The sequence below is a fragment of the Nesoenas mayeri genome, assembly GCF_963082525.1.
Source record: "Nesoenas mayeri genome assembly, chromosome: 5".
NCBI lineage: Eukaryota > Metazoa > Chordata > Aves > Columbiformes > Columbidae > Nesoenas > Nesoenas mayeri.
In genome coordinates, this window is record NC_137548.1 from 57,672,334 (window position 1) to 57,695,276 (window position 22,943).

The following is a 22,943-nucleotide window of genomic DNA, read 5'->3' on the forward strand; positions in this document are numbered from 1 at the left end:
TGACACAGTCTGTGATTGTCAGTAAATGAAGGACTTGCTACAGTACAAGAATTAACATCTTCTGCACAGGAGTATGATATGAAGAGAACACTTAGCAGCCAACAGCAAAATTGCAGTTCCTTCCCCCCATTCGTGGCCAAAAGAAACTGATAAATGCAGAGGAATTCATGGGAACAGACTTTTAGCAAGAAGAACACATGAACAGTGTTACTTCACCTCCAGAAAGGTTTCCCTGTTCATCAGGATAAAACACAGTGATGTTGTAGCCCTGTATCTTCTTTGCAGACTTTCTAGAGACAGAGGTTAAAACAGATCACGCACACAGAGATCACTGAATTGTTATCTCCAAGTTCAAGTGTGCTCATTCTGCCTCAGAAATAAATAGGTCTTACTAAGAATTAAGTAAGCATATGGAGTCAGTAACATCTTGCTTAGAGCTTATATAAATAACAGGTTTAATTCCACTTAGTGTCCAGTTATTCGTGTTTCCTCATGTTAACTCTGAGAATTTGTGCCAGAAATATTAGTACTTCACACATATTGAGCTTCTGTGGACATTTCTCTTTAACTTTTCTTGCAGGAAAGATGTAAAAGATTTAAGAGTATTAATCTTGGCCAATGTAAATCAGTGGTACTACATCAGCTAAATTCTACATCACATGAGGATCTGACATATGCACAAGGGCAGCCTTCAAAATCATCATTTTCTAAGTCATCCAGAGCTTCCTGTTCTTTAAGTTCTGTTCCACTAACTTTTCATGGAAGTCAATGTGACTTTGAATGTGAAAAGTCTACCAAATTATTGCTTTCATACCCGTCAGTTTGTTCTAATAGTCACAGGTGCTTTCTGGATGCAGGATGGGAAGAGAAAACCATTTGAGTAAGGACAGAAATAAGCAGGATTAGCTTCTACTTTTGCTGTGTCTTCTTATCATGAGAAAGAGTAATATTTCTCCTATACACCCGCTACATACATACAGGCCTGTGTCTTGTACAGACACTAATTAGCCCTGTGGCAACAGCACTATCATCACAGCCTGCTGTGTCTTTTTATAACTCACCTCCACAGTGCGTGAAGCCATAGAGAGCATATCCTTTGTTACAAGTACACTCAAATGTGCCTGGGTGATTGATGCACGTGTGGTCGCACGTCCGTTCAAAAGAGCACTCGTCAATGTCTGCAAGTTTTAAAGGGATACATGAGCATCTTTCAGCCTGACAAGGGAGCACTGATGAGCTAACAAAGTTGGACGCAGAGATGTGCAGGTTTATGTAAACTAAGCAAATTCTTTTAATTCTTTCAAATAATGTAGCATTATGAAATTACAACTTTTAAAAGAAGAATTCGTTTGCAAAAAAAATAAAATCTTATTCTTGGCAAACACGAAAACTGCTGCTATATTTTTAACAACTGTGTTTAACATAAACTATTTCTCTTCTATGGGAGAAAAGAATGCCAACAAAACTCTTATTTCATTAAGAAAAGTCTACATAAGGTCTGCAAAAATAGATTTACAAAACAAAGTATTGCCTTTGTTTTTTCCCCTCGTTCTCCCACATTTTAAACTCTATATGAACACGCAGTGCCCAATTTAAGCCTGCTGAAAATCACCATGTTCTCCAAGATACACCTAAAGACAGATGACTGGAATAATTTAGTGATTTTTTTTCCTTTATACTGTATGTTTAGACTTCAATGTCTGCCTCTAAATGCTGCTGAGATATCTTTTTTCTCCAATGAAAGTTTTCTTTGGCGTTACAATCACTTTGCGCACTTCTTCTTTGCAAAGCTTAATCTGTATAATAGCCTGATCACAATCTCAGCTAATTGAATGGTAAAATTCCCGTCACTTTCTGTGGGCCCAGATGTTTATTATACCCTCCAAAGCACCTAAAGCTTCTGTGATAGTATATTATGTATTCCATCTAAGAATGTTGAAAGACACAAAAAAGTTCACAGCAACATCACTGACACATTACATCATTCTTTTTTTGGGCTCTGGTACAATTCAAGATATCACTTTTGAAAAAAAAAAAATCTAGGGGAAGCAACAGAAGTGACAGGGACAAAAGAGAGATGCAAGTCTTTAAAATACATTCATAAACAGATTCCATTAAAAACCCACAAACTATCTGGAAAATCTTATTTATGATTTTATAGTAAGTTTGTTTCATAGAAATACTTGTCCTTCTTCGTCTGGTTTTAAAAGGATAATACACCAAAAACCCAGTTGAAAATTGTTTTCTGTTGGTCAGTTCAGCTTTCCGAAATTCATCATTAATGTCAGCTGGCTGTCTAGGAAATGGAATTATTCACCTCCCCAGTTGACTGATTTGCTTTATATTGTTTCATACTGTAGCTTTTCCAAAAACACAGACCATTTTGATCTTTACATTTTAATGTATTTAAGAGCTTAAACAAGATTGCTACCTCCATATGTACAAAGCGTTATACAGAAAAGTAAATATGCTTTGTAAGTCTCTCAGGAGAAATCCATGTCATCCTAAAAATCAAATGTTCTATGACGTTTAGGGAATAGTGATTCCACCAGTCCATCTACAGGCCTATACTTTCATAGATCACATTATATTTTTTTTTCTTTAAATAATGAACTCACGGCACCTAAATGTCCCATTAAGAAAAAAAAATCACTGTAATAGTGAGCTAGTCAGTAAGATGGACAGAGAGGTATTGTCTGTTTTCCCCTGTAAATTATTTTAAGATCATTTAATAGAGTGGAGGGGAATCATTATCTTCATAAAGAGCTTTTTAATATGATGCTATCTCTGTCACTTCCAGATAATAGTTCACCGTGCCATTAAACATGCCTCTGACAATAGTATCAAACCAACTATATTAACTCAACAGCTGTTTAAGAAAAAAAAACACACCTGAGGCATGGAAATTACTCTGGAGTCTATTATCACTTCATCATTGTAGCAGATGTCCAAGCCACACTGATTTGTTCTACTTCTATTGCCTTTCCAGTGCACATACCTTGACAAGACTTCTCATCTGTTAATAATTTAAATCCTTTTCTGCAGCTGCAATCAAAACTGCCAACAGTGTTTTTACAGAAATGATCGCAGCCTCCATTATTGGACTGGCATTCATCAATATCTGTAACGAAAAAAAAGTGCTTCAGCAAATAAGCACAGTACATTCGACATACTTCCACTGCCAGATCAAGAAAACAGTCACGTCCAATTGGCTAGAGAAGCCCAGAAACAAAATCTAGTGAGACTGCTACAAATTTTAAGGAAGATCAGATCCAGCTCTTAAGAATGATCTGGCCCATTCAGCCCCATGACTGTTACTTGCTTTCATTTAACATATTGATGTCTGTTACATGTGGGTATATGTATTCTCAAAAGACCGTTTCCCTAAGTTCTGTTTGGAAATGCTTTGACTGAAATGTTTTCTGACGGGTTTTAGTTTTTTCAGGATTCTCTCCATTTCCTCTTCCTAAGAAATCTCAGACAGAGGAGACCTCCCCAGCTACCCTGACATTTTCATGCCAACATCAGAGTGAGTTCTTTATCTAATACTAATTAACTCAGGTGTGGGGATTCCGTCTTTTTTGCCTAGCGCAACAGTCTTAACATCTAATTACTGGAAAATGTATTCTAATGTACAACCTAAGTGCCTCTTCACTCCTTTCCAGTACTCTCATTAGAGCTGTTAGGACCAGTATAAATAATTCTACTCACACGTCCCTGTTCACACACTGATATTTACTTATAAACTGCTCTGATTCCCTCACCTGTGAAAAATGAGGCCATCTTGGCAGGAGGGGTGTAAGTGGAGAAAAGGGGAGCAGAGCAGCAGGGATTCTCTGCACATGATGCACCTGATGCGATGGAAACCATGTGTCTACCCCGGCCACAGCCCCTTCTTAGGTCAGATCACACACACTGGCTTTCCTCTGGACAATGGATTACCTTTATCTGCAGATGAACACCTTGCAGCAAGGTATTGGTACGCACATGTCCATGAGGATAAAACTCACCTTTACATGTCTTCCCATCAAACTGCAGTGTGAATCCAACAGGACAGCTGCAGTGAACTCCAGTTGATGTATCTTTACACGTACGATCACAGCCACCATTATTTACTGCGCATGTTTCTAGCCAACAAGACAAAGTTGAAGTTCGCTTATGGATATTATAATGGTAACAAGAAGCATCATGTGATACAAGGCACAGACCCAGGAACACTGCTATTCAGCTACATTTAGTCTAGTATACATGAACAACTAAGTACTAAATACATGTTTTGGCAAAATCCCTGCCTCAGCTAGATCCATTTCTTTGCAGGCTCAACAAACTAACGTATTTTCTCTGGATATTCTCACCCTTAAACCCAAGTCCCCACTCCTTGATGATGAATCTATTCCTGTCAGTCTGTCTCCTTATGCCAACACTCAATCCTGGCTGATTCTCTGACACTTCCCACCAATGTTCAGAAACCTGGTTACACTCAGCACTACTAAACCATTTTTCTTAAATCACTCCACCACACCTTTCATGTGCTACCTGTGCTCCCAAGTCATGGTGGATTACATCCACACTAAGTGTTCCTTCAGGCTTGTAACTCAGGTGCCACCTCAACCCCAATGTTCTCTAACTTCCCTCTATGTAAACAATGTCCAAATCTCACCAAACCTTTTTAGTGAACATCCCTAAAATACAGTTCTTCATATCCAACTAAACAGAAATAACTCAGCCTTTGGCATTCATCCTCTTGTAGTTGGCCTAACCACCTCAAATAACCTTTTCACTGGCTGGACAAATGCAATTTTATCCAGCACATATTGATTCAGAGAGCTGCAAAGATAATTTTCCACATCTGTTTTTTTAAATCCTCTCTTTCTAGCTCTGTCTCCTAGTTTTCTGCAGCATCAAGTCTGTGCTACTTACTCTCAAGTTTTGAGACCTTTACTGGTTTATTCCCTCAGTCTTTCATCTCACATTCAATATTGGGAGGCTGTGTCCAACCTCCACTTGAAGATGGAGTGCCTCTTCTTTCTTCCTCTTCCCACAGAAACGTCATTTTTGTTGAAAATGAGGCCATTCATTTAGATGCTTAAATATTAATTCAGGAGCTCAGAGCTAGCCCCTATACTTCTCAGTGAACATTCCTCATGCCAGTGTTTACCCAGTAGCGACAGACCCTCAGAGGCTGGCATTCTGGGCCAGGTGCGAACACCTTTAGGAAGAATAAGATGGCCTTGTATCTTTCTAAATACAAGGATAGAACATGCCCTTCCAGATACAATCCACCACTGCGCCCTTCCATGCAGAAGCAGACTTTCAGTTGAAGAGAAGCAGGTAAAGCACTGCTTCCTCCACAATCACCTGCTGAAAACTGTAGCACAGAAGGGAACATACTGCATTCCCATGATTAATTAGAACCATAGAAACACATACTACTTCAAGGGCAAGTTCTTGACACCTCCTACCGACCATCACAATGTATGTAGTTTCTTATACATTATGGAATAATATTATTTCCTTAAAGGGAGTAGAGCATCTCAGGCAGAATTCAACCCAGAACTATGATGGTTACCAAAAATAAAAAAACAATCAACCAAACAAAAACCAACTTCAATCTAAAAGGTTTCAACAAACAGCAAAATTATTTTGGATAAGCACTTTTTACCCATAAGTAACCGTCGCTTCACCCTCTTGTCCACATCAGCTCCTGCTGTAGAGTTTCCCTCAGAAACTTCAACAGCAGCCTCTTCCCTTTCTGTAAGGAACATAAAGCCACAAATGAGTAAAGGTGCCCTGACCAGAAGCCTCATCTGATCTCCAATATGTGCACACACGGCAACAGCTGCAATGCGTGCTGAATTATCAGACTGTTGGAACTGACCAGGCAGACTTTTTATTTTTGTTTTTAACAAGAAAGCAATAATGAAAACCATGAAGACTCTTCAGTCAAAACTATGACAATACTTGGCTTTTTTTCTTCCTTACGACTCATGTTTGCTTCAGTATTCTTAACAAAACAGAAGCCATGCTGCGAATATGGTGAACAGCAGTAAGACGAAAGAACTAATTGAACTGTTATGAACTGTTCTGTTAAGACACATTATCATCACCTATCATGGACTAATACAAGGACCAGACACTTACTCTATCAGAGCATTTGATTTCAATCAACAGACAACAAACTCTTCCAGAAACTGGAAGAGTTCATAAATCTTAAGTGCTTTCTTTACTGGATAACTGCCTTGCAAAAACTGTATTTTAATTGAATTCAGAGTTCTGGTTTTAGCAGATGTACTGCTTGGTTACACTCTCTGGCTTATGCTATACAAGAAACTGAACCAAAAATATCCTAGAGGGATGGGAATCTTCTTTGCTTAGTTGTAGGCCTTGTCCTTCAGAGGAATCAGTGACCATTACAGGCTTAGGTAGCTACTTACATAGGGAAGCATACGTTGCCTGGACCCAACCAACTCACACACGAATTAGCAGGTTTCTCAGCTTGGATTCCATGACATTTTCTACCCATACTATTACGAGGAACATTAATCATGCACACACAGCAGCACCACACCACTCCAGTGTTAGTCACCAATAAAAAAATACTTCCTTCCACTATATACTGACCCAGGCAGGTTTTGCCATCCACATGCATGATGTACTTGGGGTGACATCCACAAATAGGCCCATTATCAGCATCATCACAGGTATGTTGACAGCCACCATTTCCATGATTACATGTTACTAGGATGAAAATATGTTACATCTCACAAATACATCCAGCATCTTTGAAAGACAGTGTGCAACTTTGTCTCCATTTGACCATCAAATATACCATCCTAACACTCCCCTTTTCTGAGGAACCCTGTGAGACTGAAACACTGCAGATCGCTCTTGTGGAGCTGAACTTCCCACCATTACGAACAATGGCACAACTCCTGAAATACAGGCATGTCAGCAACCAATAGAGTGGTGTGACAGTGTCCAGTCAAGCCACTGATTCTAGCTTAACCCAAATGCACACAATTTAGGCATGCGACCCCAGTTTAGCTATAACATACCAAATCCTATATCATTGCTAACACAACACTATTTTTTCACTTTGGGAAACCATAAGCATATGTAGAATGTTGCATACAAATACAGCTCCTCTGGTTCTTGGACAGTTCAAATCCTGGTCGGCATTCACAGGCAACTCCTCCTTTGGGTGTTTCTCTGCAGATGTGGGCACAGCCATGATCTTTATTCATGCAGCTCATGCCTTCTGCAAAACAGGACAAGTGCATCAGCATCCTCAGCATTGCAGGCAGCAGTCAGATAAATTCATCTCAGTACAAATCCTCAGCATCTCTGTGTGCAGGCAGCAGTCAGATAAAGTCAGGTCAATATACACACAGACAACAGCCTGCTGCTTCTGGGAAGACCCTACAGTGTTAACAATTATAAGCTGACAGACAGGAATGGCAGAAAGTCTAATCCTGCAAAGTCAATGGCCCCGAGGTTTCTCCATCTGTGATCTTTTCCGTGCCCATGTTCTTTGACTGCAAGTAAAAGCAACATCCCTAGATTTGTACAGCATCTGTGTTGTCGCCCTCACTTTATACCAGTGTTTATAATGACTCATTTCTTTGATAAAAATTGGAAGGTGGCTGATATCTGGCAAGACCAGAGCCTAAAGTGAAGTTCTTATTTCTTTGCTTAAAAGAGTAGCCACCTGACACAGGAATGCCTAGACCGACAGTCACAAAAGTCACCCCTTTTCCAATTACTGGCCTACAAAACAGATTCCCAAAGTCATAACCTACCTTAGTAGCGCCCAAGTTGTGACCAGGTAGACATGCAGATTGTACACAGCCTGTATGTCAATTCTCTTTTTTTTGTCACCCATTTTGTTTTCTTTGTGTGTGTGTGTGATTCCAATAAATACTTCCCAAAATAACCCCACTAGGAACTATCACAGTGTTCTGTATTTCTGCACACCTTCCCAGCTGGACAGAAATCAGTGCCAGTGCTTACTTTAACCAAATGGAAAAGCAAGGTGACACTCATTACTTCCTTCCTTTTGGTGCATCTCCTAAAAACATCCTATCATTTTTGTCTCTGACTATTACAAGCTGTTCATGCACCAGAACTCAATGACTGCCAGAGTGTCTTGTCTGGTCTTTGCAAAAAGTTAAAGTCAATTAAACAGGAAGGAATTGTTTCTAGAATTAATTATTGCAAAAATTTTTCACCTCGCTCCATCATTCAGCTAAATCAATGCCTTTGTCATTGAGAAGGTGGTAACATAATTTGTACACACACAACTTTAAACTACACAGCTGCTGGCTGAGTTATCAAATGGAATTAAGAGATCAAATTGAAAGGATATTTTTTCTTCTAACAGTACACCACAGATTTTTGCTGAAGTCTTCTACACCGTAAGAAAATTAGGAGAGAATACAACTGAATGCTGTCCTCAGGTACACTGAGAACACACCTTTGTCATCAAATGCTCTGCCTTGACTTTGGTAGGACATGTCACACCAAAACATTCTTTCCTCTTGGCAAGAACACTTCATTTGAAAGACTTGGAGTAGCCCACATTGCCTCAGTGAACTTCTACTGAGCTGAACAGATGCACAGACAGAGAATGAAAGGGTGGCCATGCTGCTAAAAAGGGACTTTTTGCAGCTTTATTACTAAATGAAACAAAACCACTGTATTGGCAAGCAGAGATCAGCTTGTCACCATTATTCCACTACACTTCAATTAGGTGCTTGCTCTGCAAACGACTATTCTTGCCATCCGAAGCACAAGCTACAGAACCCTTTCTCTACTAAGACAGCTTTAAGCAACAAAAGAATGGATATTGCAGAGCCTAGATTATTCTGCTCTACTGGCTTTTTGGTTCTTTTCCCACAGTGAGGACTCAGTAGAAGTCTAACAAGACAATTGTACTTAAATCCCGCAGCACACAGAGGCAGCCCAAGGAGCCCACATGAAAGCTGTCATCCCTTATTGTGCTGTCAGTCAAGGAACGGAACAAGCTATAAGGCCACAAATTAGCCTCATTATCTCTTGTGGTTTTGTGACACTTCTGTTCTTAAGTATGCAACATGGTTTGGTCTGTTAGGTCAGAGATGTTAGAAAGCATTAAGAGAATTAGCAGCTTAGTTTCTGTTAACAAAGTTTGGGAGACTTTTTTATCTCTATTGAGCTACCAAAGGGGAAACTCTTCAAGCAGGTACTTTAGTAAAATTCACTGAGATCAGACAAACGGTTTAAATACTCCTTTTGGGATTGCAGAATTCAATCAGGTCTCCACAGAAAGCTCAAACTGCACTTCCCAAACCAGGGCACATTTTAATAACAAGTATCAGTTGTGTAACAAGGTAATGTGATCAAACCCACCAAAATCTAGCTGACCCAAAAGACAGTGAGTGTTTGACAGAAGCTACATACATCCACACGTTCTAGCATTTACTATGAAGCTGCTGCTTGTTTCCGTAGGTGGTAGATTCCTACTCAGTCTCGTTTTATTAGGTCGTATTAAAATCATCTGTAAAACCATAAAAGCTGTGTGACTACAAACCCTTCCATGGACACAAAGTCTGCCAGGTCACATTGTTCCAGAGCTGTTGCAATGACAGATTGTGGTCCAGAACCAAAGCCCAAACAAATTTTGGTCAAATGCCTCCATGTGCTTCCCAGAAACACAACTTCTCTTGCAGGAGATTCTGCCCTACTGACACACAAGTGTCTTGGGATGGATGAGCCTCCTGATGGCCACACTCACAGCCAAGACAGTCCTGGCCTAGTGGACCCCAAGCCAGGTGAGTCCTTTCTGGTGACTGGACTTCGTGAAGTTATCCAGCAAACATCAGCAAGATCTGAGCACTCCTGTTGCTGGCAAGACACAGGCAAAAAGCCAGCACAGTATTTCCCTATCACGTCAAGTTAAATTAATCTTTTTCATGTATGATCTGTGTTTAAATCTTTGTCTTTTTTAGACAGAAGACATAGGGACATCACCACCAATCCGCTAAGAGCATTGAGGCTCCATTAAGGACACATTCAAACAGACACTCACTAGGACAGAGGGAGGGGATGCACTTGTACAAAGAACTGTCAGAGATTCTCACAGGCACCCTCTAAGAGCCAAATGGTGAGGACCATCAGCACAGCCAGCGGAATTGGAATGCATTTGTCTGTTTTTCACGCTTTCTACACCCTTTTGTTAAGGCAACTTTTTTCAAAAACCTTTCTAGTTATGACTGTTCTCCACAATCAAGACTCTTAAGAGCAACAGCTGAGGTGATCCCTGTGCACAAGCCTTCAGTCCATACAGTGATTTCAAATGTGGCAGGTTCAATTCACTCCCATTGATTCAGCCCAGCAAGTAAATAGCTATGAATTAAATACCACAAGGGAGAGTAGCAAGATTTGTCATCCATAGCAACATCAACCGCAGGATGTACTACATATTTCCTTGTGAAAAAACTCTGTTTTCCTTCAAATTTTTGTATTCGCTAATATGGAACAAGTTAAACAGCAGAACAAGCTATATGTGCATGGCTGTCCTGCCAGCCACTGTAATAGTCACCTAAAGTAAATCCTTTCTCCCACATATAGATGAAGAGCTCATTCGGAGCAGACAACCAAGGAAACAGACAGAATTGTGCACATCTTTCCAAGATACACTGAGTTCCTGTGGTTTGAGCAGGGGCTTGGCAGAGCCATCAAGCCCCTCACCCCTCAGAGCACCCCTGTGCTTCAAGCCACCACAGTCATATCAGATGAAAAATCAACTTGAATTATCAAACTCTGCTCTAATAACTACCAGACCTTGAGTCCCATGTCCCAGCAGGTGACAGGGAACCCAGAGGATAATTGCAGTTAGGCTTGAAAGGGCAGATGACTCTGAGGCTCCTCAGTTACACTGGTCAACAGGAGGAATACAACATTCCCAAGTTCCTCTATTTCTCCTGTCTCAATTCTTTTTCTGTGTATATAAAGACCAGCATTACAGACTACTAGGAAGGTCTCTCAAGCATCCATGTATACACCCTCTTAAATGCGCGAGGAGATGGAGAAGGAAATGCTCCCTTATAGTATAGATAAGAAGCAAAACTGAATAGATGGTATGGGCAGTAGGCTGTTTAGATCAATGCTGTGAGGTCTCAAAAGAGCATTAATAAAGCACATCCACCGAGTGATGTGTACACAAGGCAGAGAATAGAAGACCTAGTGATAAGCAGAAAAGCTGAAAACAAAGTGAGGGGAAAGATAAAGCAATGATATTTGGCTTACAACAGATCTGCCCACCCAAGGAAAATAAAAGAGGGGAATCCCATGGAGCACTTCTACACAGTAATGGAGGAGAGGTGGGAGGGAAAGAATCACAGTGTGATAACCTGAAAAAAATGCCTTTTCAAAAAACCAAAACAAATGTTTCTGTACTTCAGTATAAAGAAAATAAACATTTCATGCAAAAACAGTAAGAGCTTTTTTGATAATACTGGTATCCATAACAATATATTCAATTTAGTAGTTTTTTTGGGGGAAAAAGGCATCTTTTTGTCTCTTGTTTTTCAAATAAAAAAAAAAAAAAAGTGGAAATTTGGTATTATAGGAAAAAAGGCCATCTTTGCCAAAAAGTTAAAAGACATTAACTGCATCTTTAAAAATAAGAGAACAGAGGTAGAATTCCAAAGGTACCATTTAGGGAACAAATATGAACAACAGCAAATGCTGTTGCTGTTATTTCAGGAAAGATACTTAAGTAGCAGCAACGAAGAATAAAGAGTCAGAAGTTTTTCATCCCTTTGCATCAGACAAGACAAGGAATTCAAGCAACCGATTTTCATCCTTAGATTCATCATCCATGCACACACACAAACATACACCACTGCTAGCAAGGAAACATGAAGGGAAATGCGTTGTCCCACCACTGCAGCCTTCCCGCTCGTCCCCACTCCTGCCTCAGCACCTGCAGCAGCAAAGCGAGCAATGGCCTGAGGAACCACCATGCACCAGCAAACCCCCATGAGACCAGGTCCAGTACCAGGGAAGTCAAGAATACAAATTCTTAATTTAAACAAAAAGCAATTAGCTGCATCAGATGACAGCCACCTCAGCATACCCATCTGTGGATGGCCATATATGTCTATAGATGTTGATCTCTTCACTATGGGGATTTTTAAAGTGAGATATGTTTATTCATGCTCAGATTCCTCTAATAGTCATGCCAACGATAAGCCTTAGATTAAAGAAAGTTTTGCAGCTTTCAATACTTCATAGTAAGATGTTCACTGTACAGTTCAATGGACAAATCCCTGATCTGAGCAACCACTTTAAAGTATTCCCTAAGGGCACCCAAAATAATTTTGTTCAATCTGATGTCTAGTTAGATATCCAAAGCTCTCTGATCTCTCAAAGGTCGCTTCATAAAGGTTTTACTCAAAACAAAGAACGCAATTTGAATACCTTTGGGGCTGACAAACAATAAATCTCTTAGCTGAAACCTAAACACCATCCAGGGAATCTAAAAGGTATCCAAAGGTAATGTAGATATTGCCCTGTAACTAAAGCCAATGGAAATGGTCAGTACTCACTGTCCTACCATTTGTTGCCACTCTCTGGATCAGGACACAGCTTAGCTGCACAACAGAGCACAAGGTACACCGGGACTACAGCAGCACAGCCCTCAGCAAACAACACTGCAGACGTACAGGTGGGATCAAAGGGGCAGAAGGGATGTAAAGATGCTTCAAAGTCACTTAGAAGATCCTCACACACTGCTCCTTTTAAAAGGAGTGAGGACTTCAAGACCCTTCACAGCTTTGATAAACTCAACCTAAAGACAGTTTTGAAGCTGCTTTGCAGTTTTTGTAGTCAGCTTCTGTCAAAAGCTCCTGCGTGCTGCCTGGAGGGAAGCAAACAGTACCTTCTGAGCGGTGGATGCACGTATGCTGGTTATCACTTAGAAAGAACCCTTCCTTACAGCGACATTCATAGCTCCCCACAGTGTTGACACAAACATGCTGGCAGCCACCGTTGTTGAACATGCATTCATCTGTATCTGAAAGAGAGAGAAAGAGAAAGATCAGCTTTGTACACCAATACAATGATATTGGCAGCAGCCACTCAATGTGCAGTACAGCCAGATATCTCCTTGGCATGTAACCATCCAGGCTGGTTTATTCTTATTTTGCTGTCACCCTTGGGAAACTATATATTTGCTGCTGCTCTTCCCCTGTTCACAGTTTGCCCTGTCACGGGGCTCCCAAGGAATATCAGCTAGCTAACCAGAGTTACTGGTTACAACTAAGGCAGAGTAGCCCTGGTAGAGCCAGAATCAGGGCTCCACACTCCAACTAGTTGAGCGTACCCTGCCCCTCAGAGCAGCAGGACGGCATTAGCGCTCAGCAGCCCAGCACATTCACATCTAGGCTGAGCATCCACACATGGTTCTGTCTTGGTCAGTGGGGCACAACTTTGGCCCCAAACTCATCCAAACTGTAAAAGGTGTTTTTCCAGAAAGCTTCCCATTCTGAATTGAAGGTGGAACAAGAATAATACAAACATCAAAATAAATTTAGCTTATCCTTTGCTCCTTATTTCACTCAAGCTAAAATTTACATATCACATCTGTTCTGATGCTCAGTCCCATTTATCATCCTCCTCCCTCAACTCTAGGTCATCACCGCTTACCATCAAGGCTGCTGTGTTGCCTGACTGCAGTCAAGGACAAGAGCAGAGGTTCTGGAAATAGTTTTAATGTTGATTTTGCAATATTCAGAGCTTCAGCAATACCAGAGAATACAGAAAGGCTCTGCTTACAAGATAATCAAGAGAAACAAAGAGTAGAAAAACTTCAGCTAATCCTCTGAACAACAGGATGCTCATCCCAACCTCCAATTGTTTGGAATTGTACCCATTAATAAGCGCAGGTTTTTGTAACCACTACCAGCAGAAAATTTTCCTATCTTTATTTTCAGAAATGCCACTCTGAACAGGAAGCTAAAATGCTCAGTCCCTTAAAAGCAGAGGAAAACGTTGCTGAGGCCAAGCATTGGTCTCATTTGCAAATTAATGTGGAAAACCATATTTGCTGCCTGTTCTGTTCATTGTTCCTGTGCTAATAGTACAATGTTTTTAATTTAACACTGTAGCATTTCTGGCATAAAACAGCTGACTTCTAAAAAAGGAGAAAGAGAAAGGCTTTTAGTAAGAAGCATAGCATAGCATTACAACAGATTTAATTTCTACTGAAGGCAATGAGTAAGCCCATTGGATGTAAAAGAATGTGACCTGCTGTAGCAAAAGGAGCAGCTGACATATCTCCATCACAGAGAAGCTGAGTATTTTAGAGTTCTACAGTGATGTGAATGTGCAAACAATCATGAATAAACAGCCACCATAAGTCTTTAGAACTACAGATTTGAACTCCAGCAGATGTTTCTGTCCTACAGACCTTGGAAAGCTTACAAAAAATCATCTCTTTCCAACAAGTAATTGTCTATTTGGCTTAAACCCAGGCACACAGCCGAGATCTTCAAAAATAAGGGTGAGAGGAGGGCAACCCTGGCGTGAATAAAGTAAATAAACAGATTAAGAGAAGATGTGATCCAATTTGCTGCATGCCAAAATATTTATTTAAAGTTTACATCACATCTCAAAATTGGCAGGTCAGTGGTAAAAACTTCATTGTATGTCAACGACATTTTATTTTACTTTAAAAAGTCTGTCATGCAATACTGAGTAGCTTCCCAGTAACAAAGCACGTGGTAGATTTTGGTCTGAGTTATGTCTGGGTCTTACTGATCACAAACAAGTCAGCTGAAGTGTGCTCTGGAGGGGCTACTGGATACAAAGAGAACAGACCCTTTGGTGGCATTGTAAGAGACAACGTGTTGGTTCACATTCAGCCCTTCATAGTAACTTCAGCTGAACTCCACTGTGTGTTTACACAAACGCACTAGAGAAAAATAAGATGGCCTTCCTATTATTTTGAAGTATCAGCAGATATTTTGCTTCCCTCTCTACTCGCTTTAGTGAAATATTTGGAACTTGGTCACTTCATCCTCTCCTCTGCTTACACTGTAACAAAGTTCACCTCTGGGCACACACAAAGTTCCCAGCAGATGAAACCCCACACAATCCCACTGAAGACTCCAGAGCTTTTCTGAAGATACAGGCCAGGACGGTCTGGTCCCCCAACTGATATGCCATACATTATAATGGGAAATAACCCAGCCAATGTAACTACAGTCTTGAAATTGTGCTGTGAAGGCGAGTTTCCCTCTGGCTGACATGGGCTGCATGCCCAGGCACATCCACGCTGCAGCAGAATAGAGAAACTGAGTCATCTCTGCACAAGCAGATGGGACAGGTACCACAGCGCAGGGCAGAGCCACACAGGGTACCAGCGCGGGGCCCAGGAGCAGGACGGCTTCACCAGCTTCATCCCGGTCCCAGGGGAATGACACCAGCAGCACATCACACTACTCTGAGTGCTGCAGAATGCTACAGCGGTAAAACCACAAAGTCTTTTCACCCATTTTTAAAGATTTTCACCTGCTGGTGCACAAAAAGAAGGAAACTATCAAGGTCTTTAAAATACAGAAAAAGAGGATGAGTGTGTGTGCATGCAGGATGAAGGCAGCACTGAACACATTTTCAGAGCTGCATACTTTGCTTCACACTAACCACCCAGGGAAACTCCAAGCATTCGGTTTACTCCCTCTGTACTTCAGTAGCCTGTATCACACACAGCTCCTGCACACTCCTCATTGTCCTTTCCTTACACTTTGCATGTCTGGAAGCACTCAGACACAGAGTGAGAAGCCAACACCTTCTAGATGTAGTAAAGATTTCTAAACCTAGAAACACACCTGAGAACTGATCCTAAACTAACTTGGGAACAGAAAAGACAATAATAACACGTTCTCTTACATAAACTCATTTACCATAATAATAGATGGCCCTTCACACATTTTAACCCAAAGCACTTAACAGAAATGTAGCACAATTATCCTCGTGTTTTATAGATGGAGAAAGAGCCAAAATAGGACGGTGCATCAGTATCTGGAATCCCTTAGTCCAAAACTAACGTTCTTCTCTAGCTGAGCCGATTTAGCCCAACAGATCCCCTCACGTTTCCCATGGGTGCAGCTGAAGGGTTATGTCAGCATCACCACTTGCAAGGTCCATGAACACGCTTCTTACCCAGGCAGTTGTGGCCATCGTGAGCCAACATGAAGCCATCGTAGCAAGTACAGCGGTAATTGCCTGGAATGTTGAAACACTCGTGGACGCAGCCTCCATTGAAGTCGTTATCACATTCATCAATGTCTAAGGAATAAAGCAAAAGTCAATGTGATGGATGCTTGCCTGAGTGTTACGGACAGCTAGAGATGAGACTGCTGTCCGAAATCATCATTGTCTTGCAAATAGACTATACTTAACGCATTGTTTGCTGAATGTTTCTAAAGAGTGACAAACGCCCCGAGATTTACCTTCAGCTTTACCTTCATCGTTTTTAGGTCCACTGGTTAAACAAACTATTAGATTAAGTGATATCACCAGGCCAAAAGCCACACGATGTTGCCCCTGATTTTGTAAACAAGTAACTCAGGTGAAGAAACAGTAACTATTTTCATTTAAAATCATCCTCTGTATTCTAAGCAATTATTTTTAACGGCTCTTTTTAGAAATACCTCATGTTGACCCAGGCAGAGCATAATGCTTCGGTCACTTTACCTTCACATTTCTTCCCTTCACCAGCGTAACCCACTTTGCACATGCACTTGTACAGCTTGGGGGTGTTTTGACAAATCGCGTCTGGGTGGCAGTCATCGAGCCCCAGGGCACACTCGTCCACATCTGTGAAAAGACAGATTCAGGCCTGGAGGACAGGACATGTCTCCTGTGCACATCACCAACCAGATGGCACAGGGCTGAGCACCTGCTGGCTGCACACAACCACAGATTGTATGTATTTGTGAGCCAGGACAGAAGCATGCACCTGAACTTAAATTTGTATAATGCTCTACCTGCACATACATGTATTTGTATGCAATTCAGATAAGCTTGTGTTAAGCTTTTGTACCCACTTATAAATACATCCAAAATAATCTATTATGGGCTATGAGATTTAGCTGACAGTTTTGCACAGATTCATCAGAGACTGGTAATCTTTCTGGTTAACAAAATACAGTTATTGAAAGAGTTGTTGATCACATCCATGACATGAACCTTAGGAAACCAAATGGTTTTTAAACTAACAAGAGTTTACAGAAATATACTTTCCATGTCACCACCAACATGTTAAAAGACAGACTTACCAATTAACAGATGCATAATTTATAAATAATGCCACTTTTTAAATATAATAATAGTATGTGGTGAGCAGCATTGCCAAATCACCTGGCCAGCCATCACAAAGCACAGCATACTGAAGCACAATATCCAGGTGGAAACTTCAGAGCAGAGAAAATGAGGAGAAAGGGAAACACCCACAGGAGGAAGCCCTGGAGATGAAGAAGTATAGACAGAAGAAGAGGAAGAAAAGTTACAGGCAGCAGAACACATCAGCAGAAGTTTTTCCTACAGCAGAAGAGAATTCAAGCATGGATATGGGAAGATTTCTAGCAACTGGCTAAAAGGAAGAATTGCAGAAGGAGCATCCCACATACAAAAAGTGACTCCTGAAATAACAGGATGAATTGCAGGAGAAAGCGGCTCCTTGAACAATCGGCCACTTTTTATAGGAGGAATCACTTTCTAACAGGGAATTTCAGCCAGCACCTCTCCCATTTACAATTATAGCATTCATATATATATATATATATATATATATATATATATATATTTCCCCCTAATCACAAAATATGCCTGTAGGTACTGCAGCGGTTGCCAACTCCACAAAATATTCATTTGGTTTCAACTCTTAATGGCGTTTAGCAGTGAGAAATAATGCAAAGAGCCAGTGCCGGAGCAGCAGTGCTCTCTTTCCTGGCTCTCAGGTGCACACAGAACCGGTAACAGCGCTGGAGTCCCCAGGAAGCAAGGGGAAGGTGGAAAACACCCGGAGAGAGCGGCAGAATCTGTTTCCTCTCCAAGCAGAAAAATTGAGCCATTAAAAATGGGGGTGCAGTGGATTGAGGGAGCAAGGCAAGCAAGGAGGGGTGAAGGGAATCGCTGAGGGGCCTCCAGCCAGTGGGATTCGGGTGGCCGGGGCAGGAGGAAAGGATGGGTGGGGAAGGAAAGCCAGCGGGCAGGAGGAGGCATCAGCCGCAGGCGCTGGCTGCGCACCCCTGTGCACGGAGGTCTCCTCGTCCAGTCCGGGCCAGGGAAGCAGAGGGACACACCGGCCCGGCAAGGCGGGGGGGGGTGTGCCAAAAAGCACACACCGGGGAGGGGGCTTCTTTCAAAGCTGTGACACAGAAACATCAGTGAGATCCTACTCCAGGGGCAAAACAGCCGTTCCGCTGTTTTCTTTTTACAGTGACCCTCTATGGTCTGCAGCGCTTGGAAGATCAGCAGTAAAAAATCCCAGCGTTAATGAATACAGAAGCATCACAAAGAAGGCTAGAAAAAAATCAGTAGGCACAGGGAGCGAGATTTCCTCATGTCGTGACAGTAGCCTGAGCTGAGGAGAGACCCTGGAGGAGGGAGGCTGCGAGCAAACATCACAGCCTTAAACTTGGCAGTAAAGGCGACGCGGAGGAGGCTGCAGGAAGAATTACTGGGTTTATTCCTCGGCCACCAAAGGCAGATTAAGCCTTGATATCCGCAGAGTTCACTTCCCCGCTCCTTCGGCGAAGGTGAGGCGTTAACCAGGTGCCCTACGCCGGGGGTCAGCCCCGCTCCCGGACGAGACAGCCCGCAAACCGGCACTTCAGAGTCACCAGCGGCGCCTGCAGCGCCCCGCGAGGAGCGACCCCCGCCCTGGGGAAGGCTCCCCGCTCGGTCCGCCAGCAGCCGCACCTCGGGAACAGCCTCACCCTCCCGCCCCCCTGCCCCGGGCGCTGCCCCCCGGCAGCGATGGCCCGGCGCCCCGAGGGGAAAGCCGGTAGCGCCCGGCGCCCCGGAGGAGCCGCTGTCCGGGGCTGAAGGCGAGCGGCGGGCGGCACTCACCGGGCAGGGCCAGGGCGGCGGGGGCGCCCGGCGCGGGCAGCAGCAGGAGCAGCAGCGGCAGCGCCCGCGCCCCCGCCGCGCCGCGGCGGCCGCCGGACCCCATGGATGGCGCTGCGGCGGCGGAGGCTGCGCTGGTGCTGCCGCCGCCGGGCGGGAGGAGGCGGCGGCGGAGGGAGGTGTCTGCGGGCGGCCGGCCCGCCTCGCACTGACAGCGGGAGCGGGGCGGCGGGGGCTGGGCGGGCCTCCCCTCCCCGGCCTCCCTGCCCTCCCCGCGGGCCGCCCGGCGGCACCCGGAGGCGACGAGCGCAGCCCCGGCGCACGATCCGCCCCATCCCACATGAAAACCCGCCATCCAGCGCACCCACCCACCGCACCGGCGTTCAAACACCTGCACAACGCCCCAAACACAGATGTCCCAGAGAGCCGACGCTTCCTGAGGGTACATGAAATACCTCACACGCAGACCGTGGGTGCCAGCGGCAAGTGTATTTGAACCGGGGCTCCCCTTTCTGGAGCGCCCATGAAACGGTCTCTTTCTAGTAGAGACAAGCCCACGCAAAGATCGTGTATGCCTGCATCCTGTCACAAGCCAGATATACACAACTGCAGTCTTGCTTGTTTCTTCAAAAATAAAACATTACAGTTTTTACCAAGTAATTACACCCCACTGCAACATGTGAAATCCCCCTCCAAAGGCTGTATCAGGATCCACAACATCCCCATCAGCCCCATCCCACCTCCTTTCCCAGCCAGGGATCTCTCACAGCTGTCCTTCCTTTGGCAGGTAAAAGTGGCCTATCCATTATGCACTGAAAGTGTAGTTTCCTAAATGTTGTTTGACCTTTCATGGTGCAAGCTGAAAGCAGGCACTATTCTTTTCCACCCCTCCCTCCCATCCCCATTTCGCTGCCTTTTCTCTTTTGTTTTGTTCTGTGAGAAATACCAAGCTATTTCTACTTGTAAGGGTGGTTTATACACATTAGTAAATCTTCAGAGTGAAACTTTCCCTCAGTCTTTGTCTTTGTTTCCTTAATGGTAGCTATAAATTACCACTTTCCTTTCTCACTGGAGCATCAGGCTTCATTGCTTTTGAAATGATCAAAGTTATTCTCTTCTAAAATCCAATGAGAAACAACCTATTGTATCTTCTGGACAGTTTCAGTCTTAGTCAAACTCATCTATAAATGCATAAAGCTGCTCATTAAGCACTCCAAGGATTCTCCAGCCCCACACAACAGACCAAGCTTCTCCTTCCAACAGAAAGTAATAAATGAATGAAGACCTCAGCAGTTTCCATGTTCACATGAATAAACAATCATACTTAGAAACACCACACACCTCTCCTCCGGGGCTATCGGTCAAGATGTCTCTACAAACAAGCTTCCCAAATGCACAGAGAAGCCATCTCCCATTGAGGCGTGTGACTACAAGCTACCTCACAGAAAAGCTGTTATGTTTTTTAAGCATTTTCCAGTCAAGGTTCATCAATGAACTTGACCAATATTCATTTAATTAAAATTCATCACAAGACTTGATGAAAGACATAAAATCTACACATGAAGAGTGTAGCAGAAAACAAACAAACAACACTAAGGGACTGTGAAGAGTCATATTCCCAAATAACTAAATCTTTGAGACACAGTAAAAGCAAAGCATCTTAATTACTTCTGTGAACTAAAATATAAAGTCACACATAAATATTTGGGAATGCCCGAATTAGATCAAAAGGTCTCAACACAGCTTGGAAAACAAACAGGAACAGTATTAGTTTTATCTTAGTTAATGAAACCATTTCTTACATACAAATCTCAGTGCTTTGTGAAGGATCCTATTATTTCATATATAATACTCATTTGTTTAAGATGAAGAATTGCTATTAAAATATCTCTTCAAAGGCACAGAGCAGACAGAAGCTCAGACATCAGTCAGACGTCTTTCTGTAGTCTTCTTAACTATTTCTATTCTTAACTATTTCTATTCAACTATAGGGTCACAGTGACAGACAACCGCACCGGGTATTAAGATCTTTACTGGGAGAGAGAAGCTAGAAAAAATCTTAAGACAACTTCAGCAATAATTTAAGTACGATGAAAGACAAACAAACATACCAGGGGCAGTTCAACAGGAAGAGACCCCAAATAACACTGTTTGGGGTTTTTTTCAGCAATTAAAAATAAAATCAAAGTTTTAGGGAGGAAAATAGCTACTGGTAAATATCTACAGGAAGTGTTTGCACATAAGATATTTTCACATATTATGCATACAGATCCTAAAACCAATAGCAAAGTTTTTGCTGATCTTGATAATATACAGTATCTTAATCTCAAACTAAATTTTCTCAGTGTTGTGTGGACCAGAGTCCCATGAGTTGTTCCACAGATGCTTTGGGGAGATTGGTTTGCCTGGTTTATGTTTGGAGAAAGGCTGCGCATCAGAAACCTCATCTACTTTTTCCAATTGTACCAAGGTGTGCGCTACCTTATAATATTGCAAAACCTCAAACTTCCTTCCACTAAGGCTGCTGGATCCCTTTGGACTGCCAGGAACACCACACTGCTACAAACAGTGTGTGCTGCTCCAAAGGACCTTCCACACAGCCAAGATCCCAATTCCCCCCTGCCCTCCACAGTTCCTTCACATTGAGAGATAAAGAATAACCTGCCAGGGAGTAGTCGGATGTAAAAACTGCTCCAGAAACTCTGCGCTTGATCTGAGTCTGAAAATTTCGGATGAAAACTGCTTCATGCTTTATAATCCTTGTTAAATTTTCTCATTTAATTATAAGCAAACCTTATTTGAAGACTGCTTTTGAAGATTACTATTTCATTTGTACTTTAATGTAGTGAGAAGCAGTGAGTCTGCTGGGCTGAGCAATAGGCATCGTATTGACCCAAAATTTCACATGACAGTGCAAGCGTAATGAGTGCTTGTGACAGAAGCCAAAAACAACTTGGGAGTGGGTGGAGATGCCAGAACAAAAAAGGGAAAGGGGCAGACAGACAAGTGAAGAAATACTTGAAAATATTTAATTATTCCAATGCTTTTCACACACATCTTATTCATCACTGTATGTATACTGGGTTTTGAACAATTGTTTTCCTTTGAAATTAATCACTCAAACTATTGCACTTACACTTTCCATCTTAAGTATCCAGGGGTTTTCCAAGCTACCAAACAGGTTGCTGAGTTCAACATAACACACCTTCAGGAATCAGCGTTCAGTTTTGCAATTTAACGGTGGCTTTCACTGGGAGCAGGACCTGCACACGGCTTATATCAGAGAGGAAATCCAGGGCTCCTCTGCACACAGGGTGTCTAGAAGACCCTCCCATGTAATTTATACTCCTTATGTAAGTCTTTTTATGTAACAGGTAGAAAAACTTCCCTAAAACAAACATCAGATACATCAGTGATATTTTAAGTGTTGTAGGATCTGTAGCTTAAAATGCCACTGTCACTGAAATGAAGAAAAGTTCCTGTTTATTGCAAGACTGAATATAGTATGTTCTAATAATGACTATATCTTGAGGTAATAGGGAAAAAAGAAGACTTTTTGCTATGTGCAGTAACTTTTAGACAAAGATCGTTTGGTGCAGCTCTTCAACATTTGTACTTTGTAAGAACTTTCCAAGGCACCACTACAACAAATCACAACACAAATACATTTGCAGGTCCATGTGTTTGGGCCAGTTAGTCAACAGACTATCATTTTCTTGCCTCCAAACTCTCCTCACCAACAGATGTTAATAAGCATCACCTATAAAACCACCTCAGACCTGACATTTGGAAAAGCACCGTGAACCCAGCAGTTGCACAACACATTT

The 22,943-nt window shown here is 42.4% G+C and overlaps 1 protein-coding gene across 1 annotated transcript in view; it reads right to left on the minus strand.

Moving 5' to 3' along the window:
• SCUBE2 (signal peptide, CUB domain and EGF like domain containing 2) overlaps positions 1-19,222 on the minus strand; it is a gene marked incomplete at both ends in the record, with an annotated part of 40,740 nt that extends 21,518 nt beyond the window's left edge. Inside the window, 10 exons of the mRNA XM_080345603.1 lie at positions 1,062-1,178; positions 2,999-3,121; positions 4,011-4,127; positions 5,663-5,752; positions 6,622-6,738; positions 7,133-7,258; positions 12,923-13,057; positions 16,207-16,332; positions 16,741-16,863; positions 19,120-19,222. Coding sequence (XP_080201729.1) covers positions 1,062-1,178; positions 2,999-3,121; positions 4,011-4,127; positions 5,663-5,752; positions 6,622-6,738; positions 7,133-7,258; positions 12,923-13,057; positions 16,207-16,332; positions 16,741-16,863; positions 19,120-19,222 — 1,177 coding nt within the window. The remainder of the gene's footprint in view (positions 1-1,061; positions 1,179-2,998; positions 3,122-4,010; positions 4,128-5,662; positions 5,753-6,621; positions 6,739-7,132; positions 7,259-12,922; positions 13,058-16,206; positions 16,333-16,740; positions 16,864-19,119) is intronic.
• Positions 19,223-22,943: the final 3,721 nt, after the last annotated feature.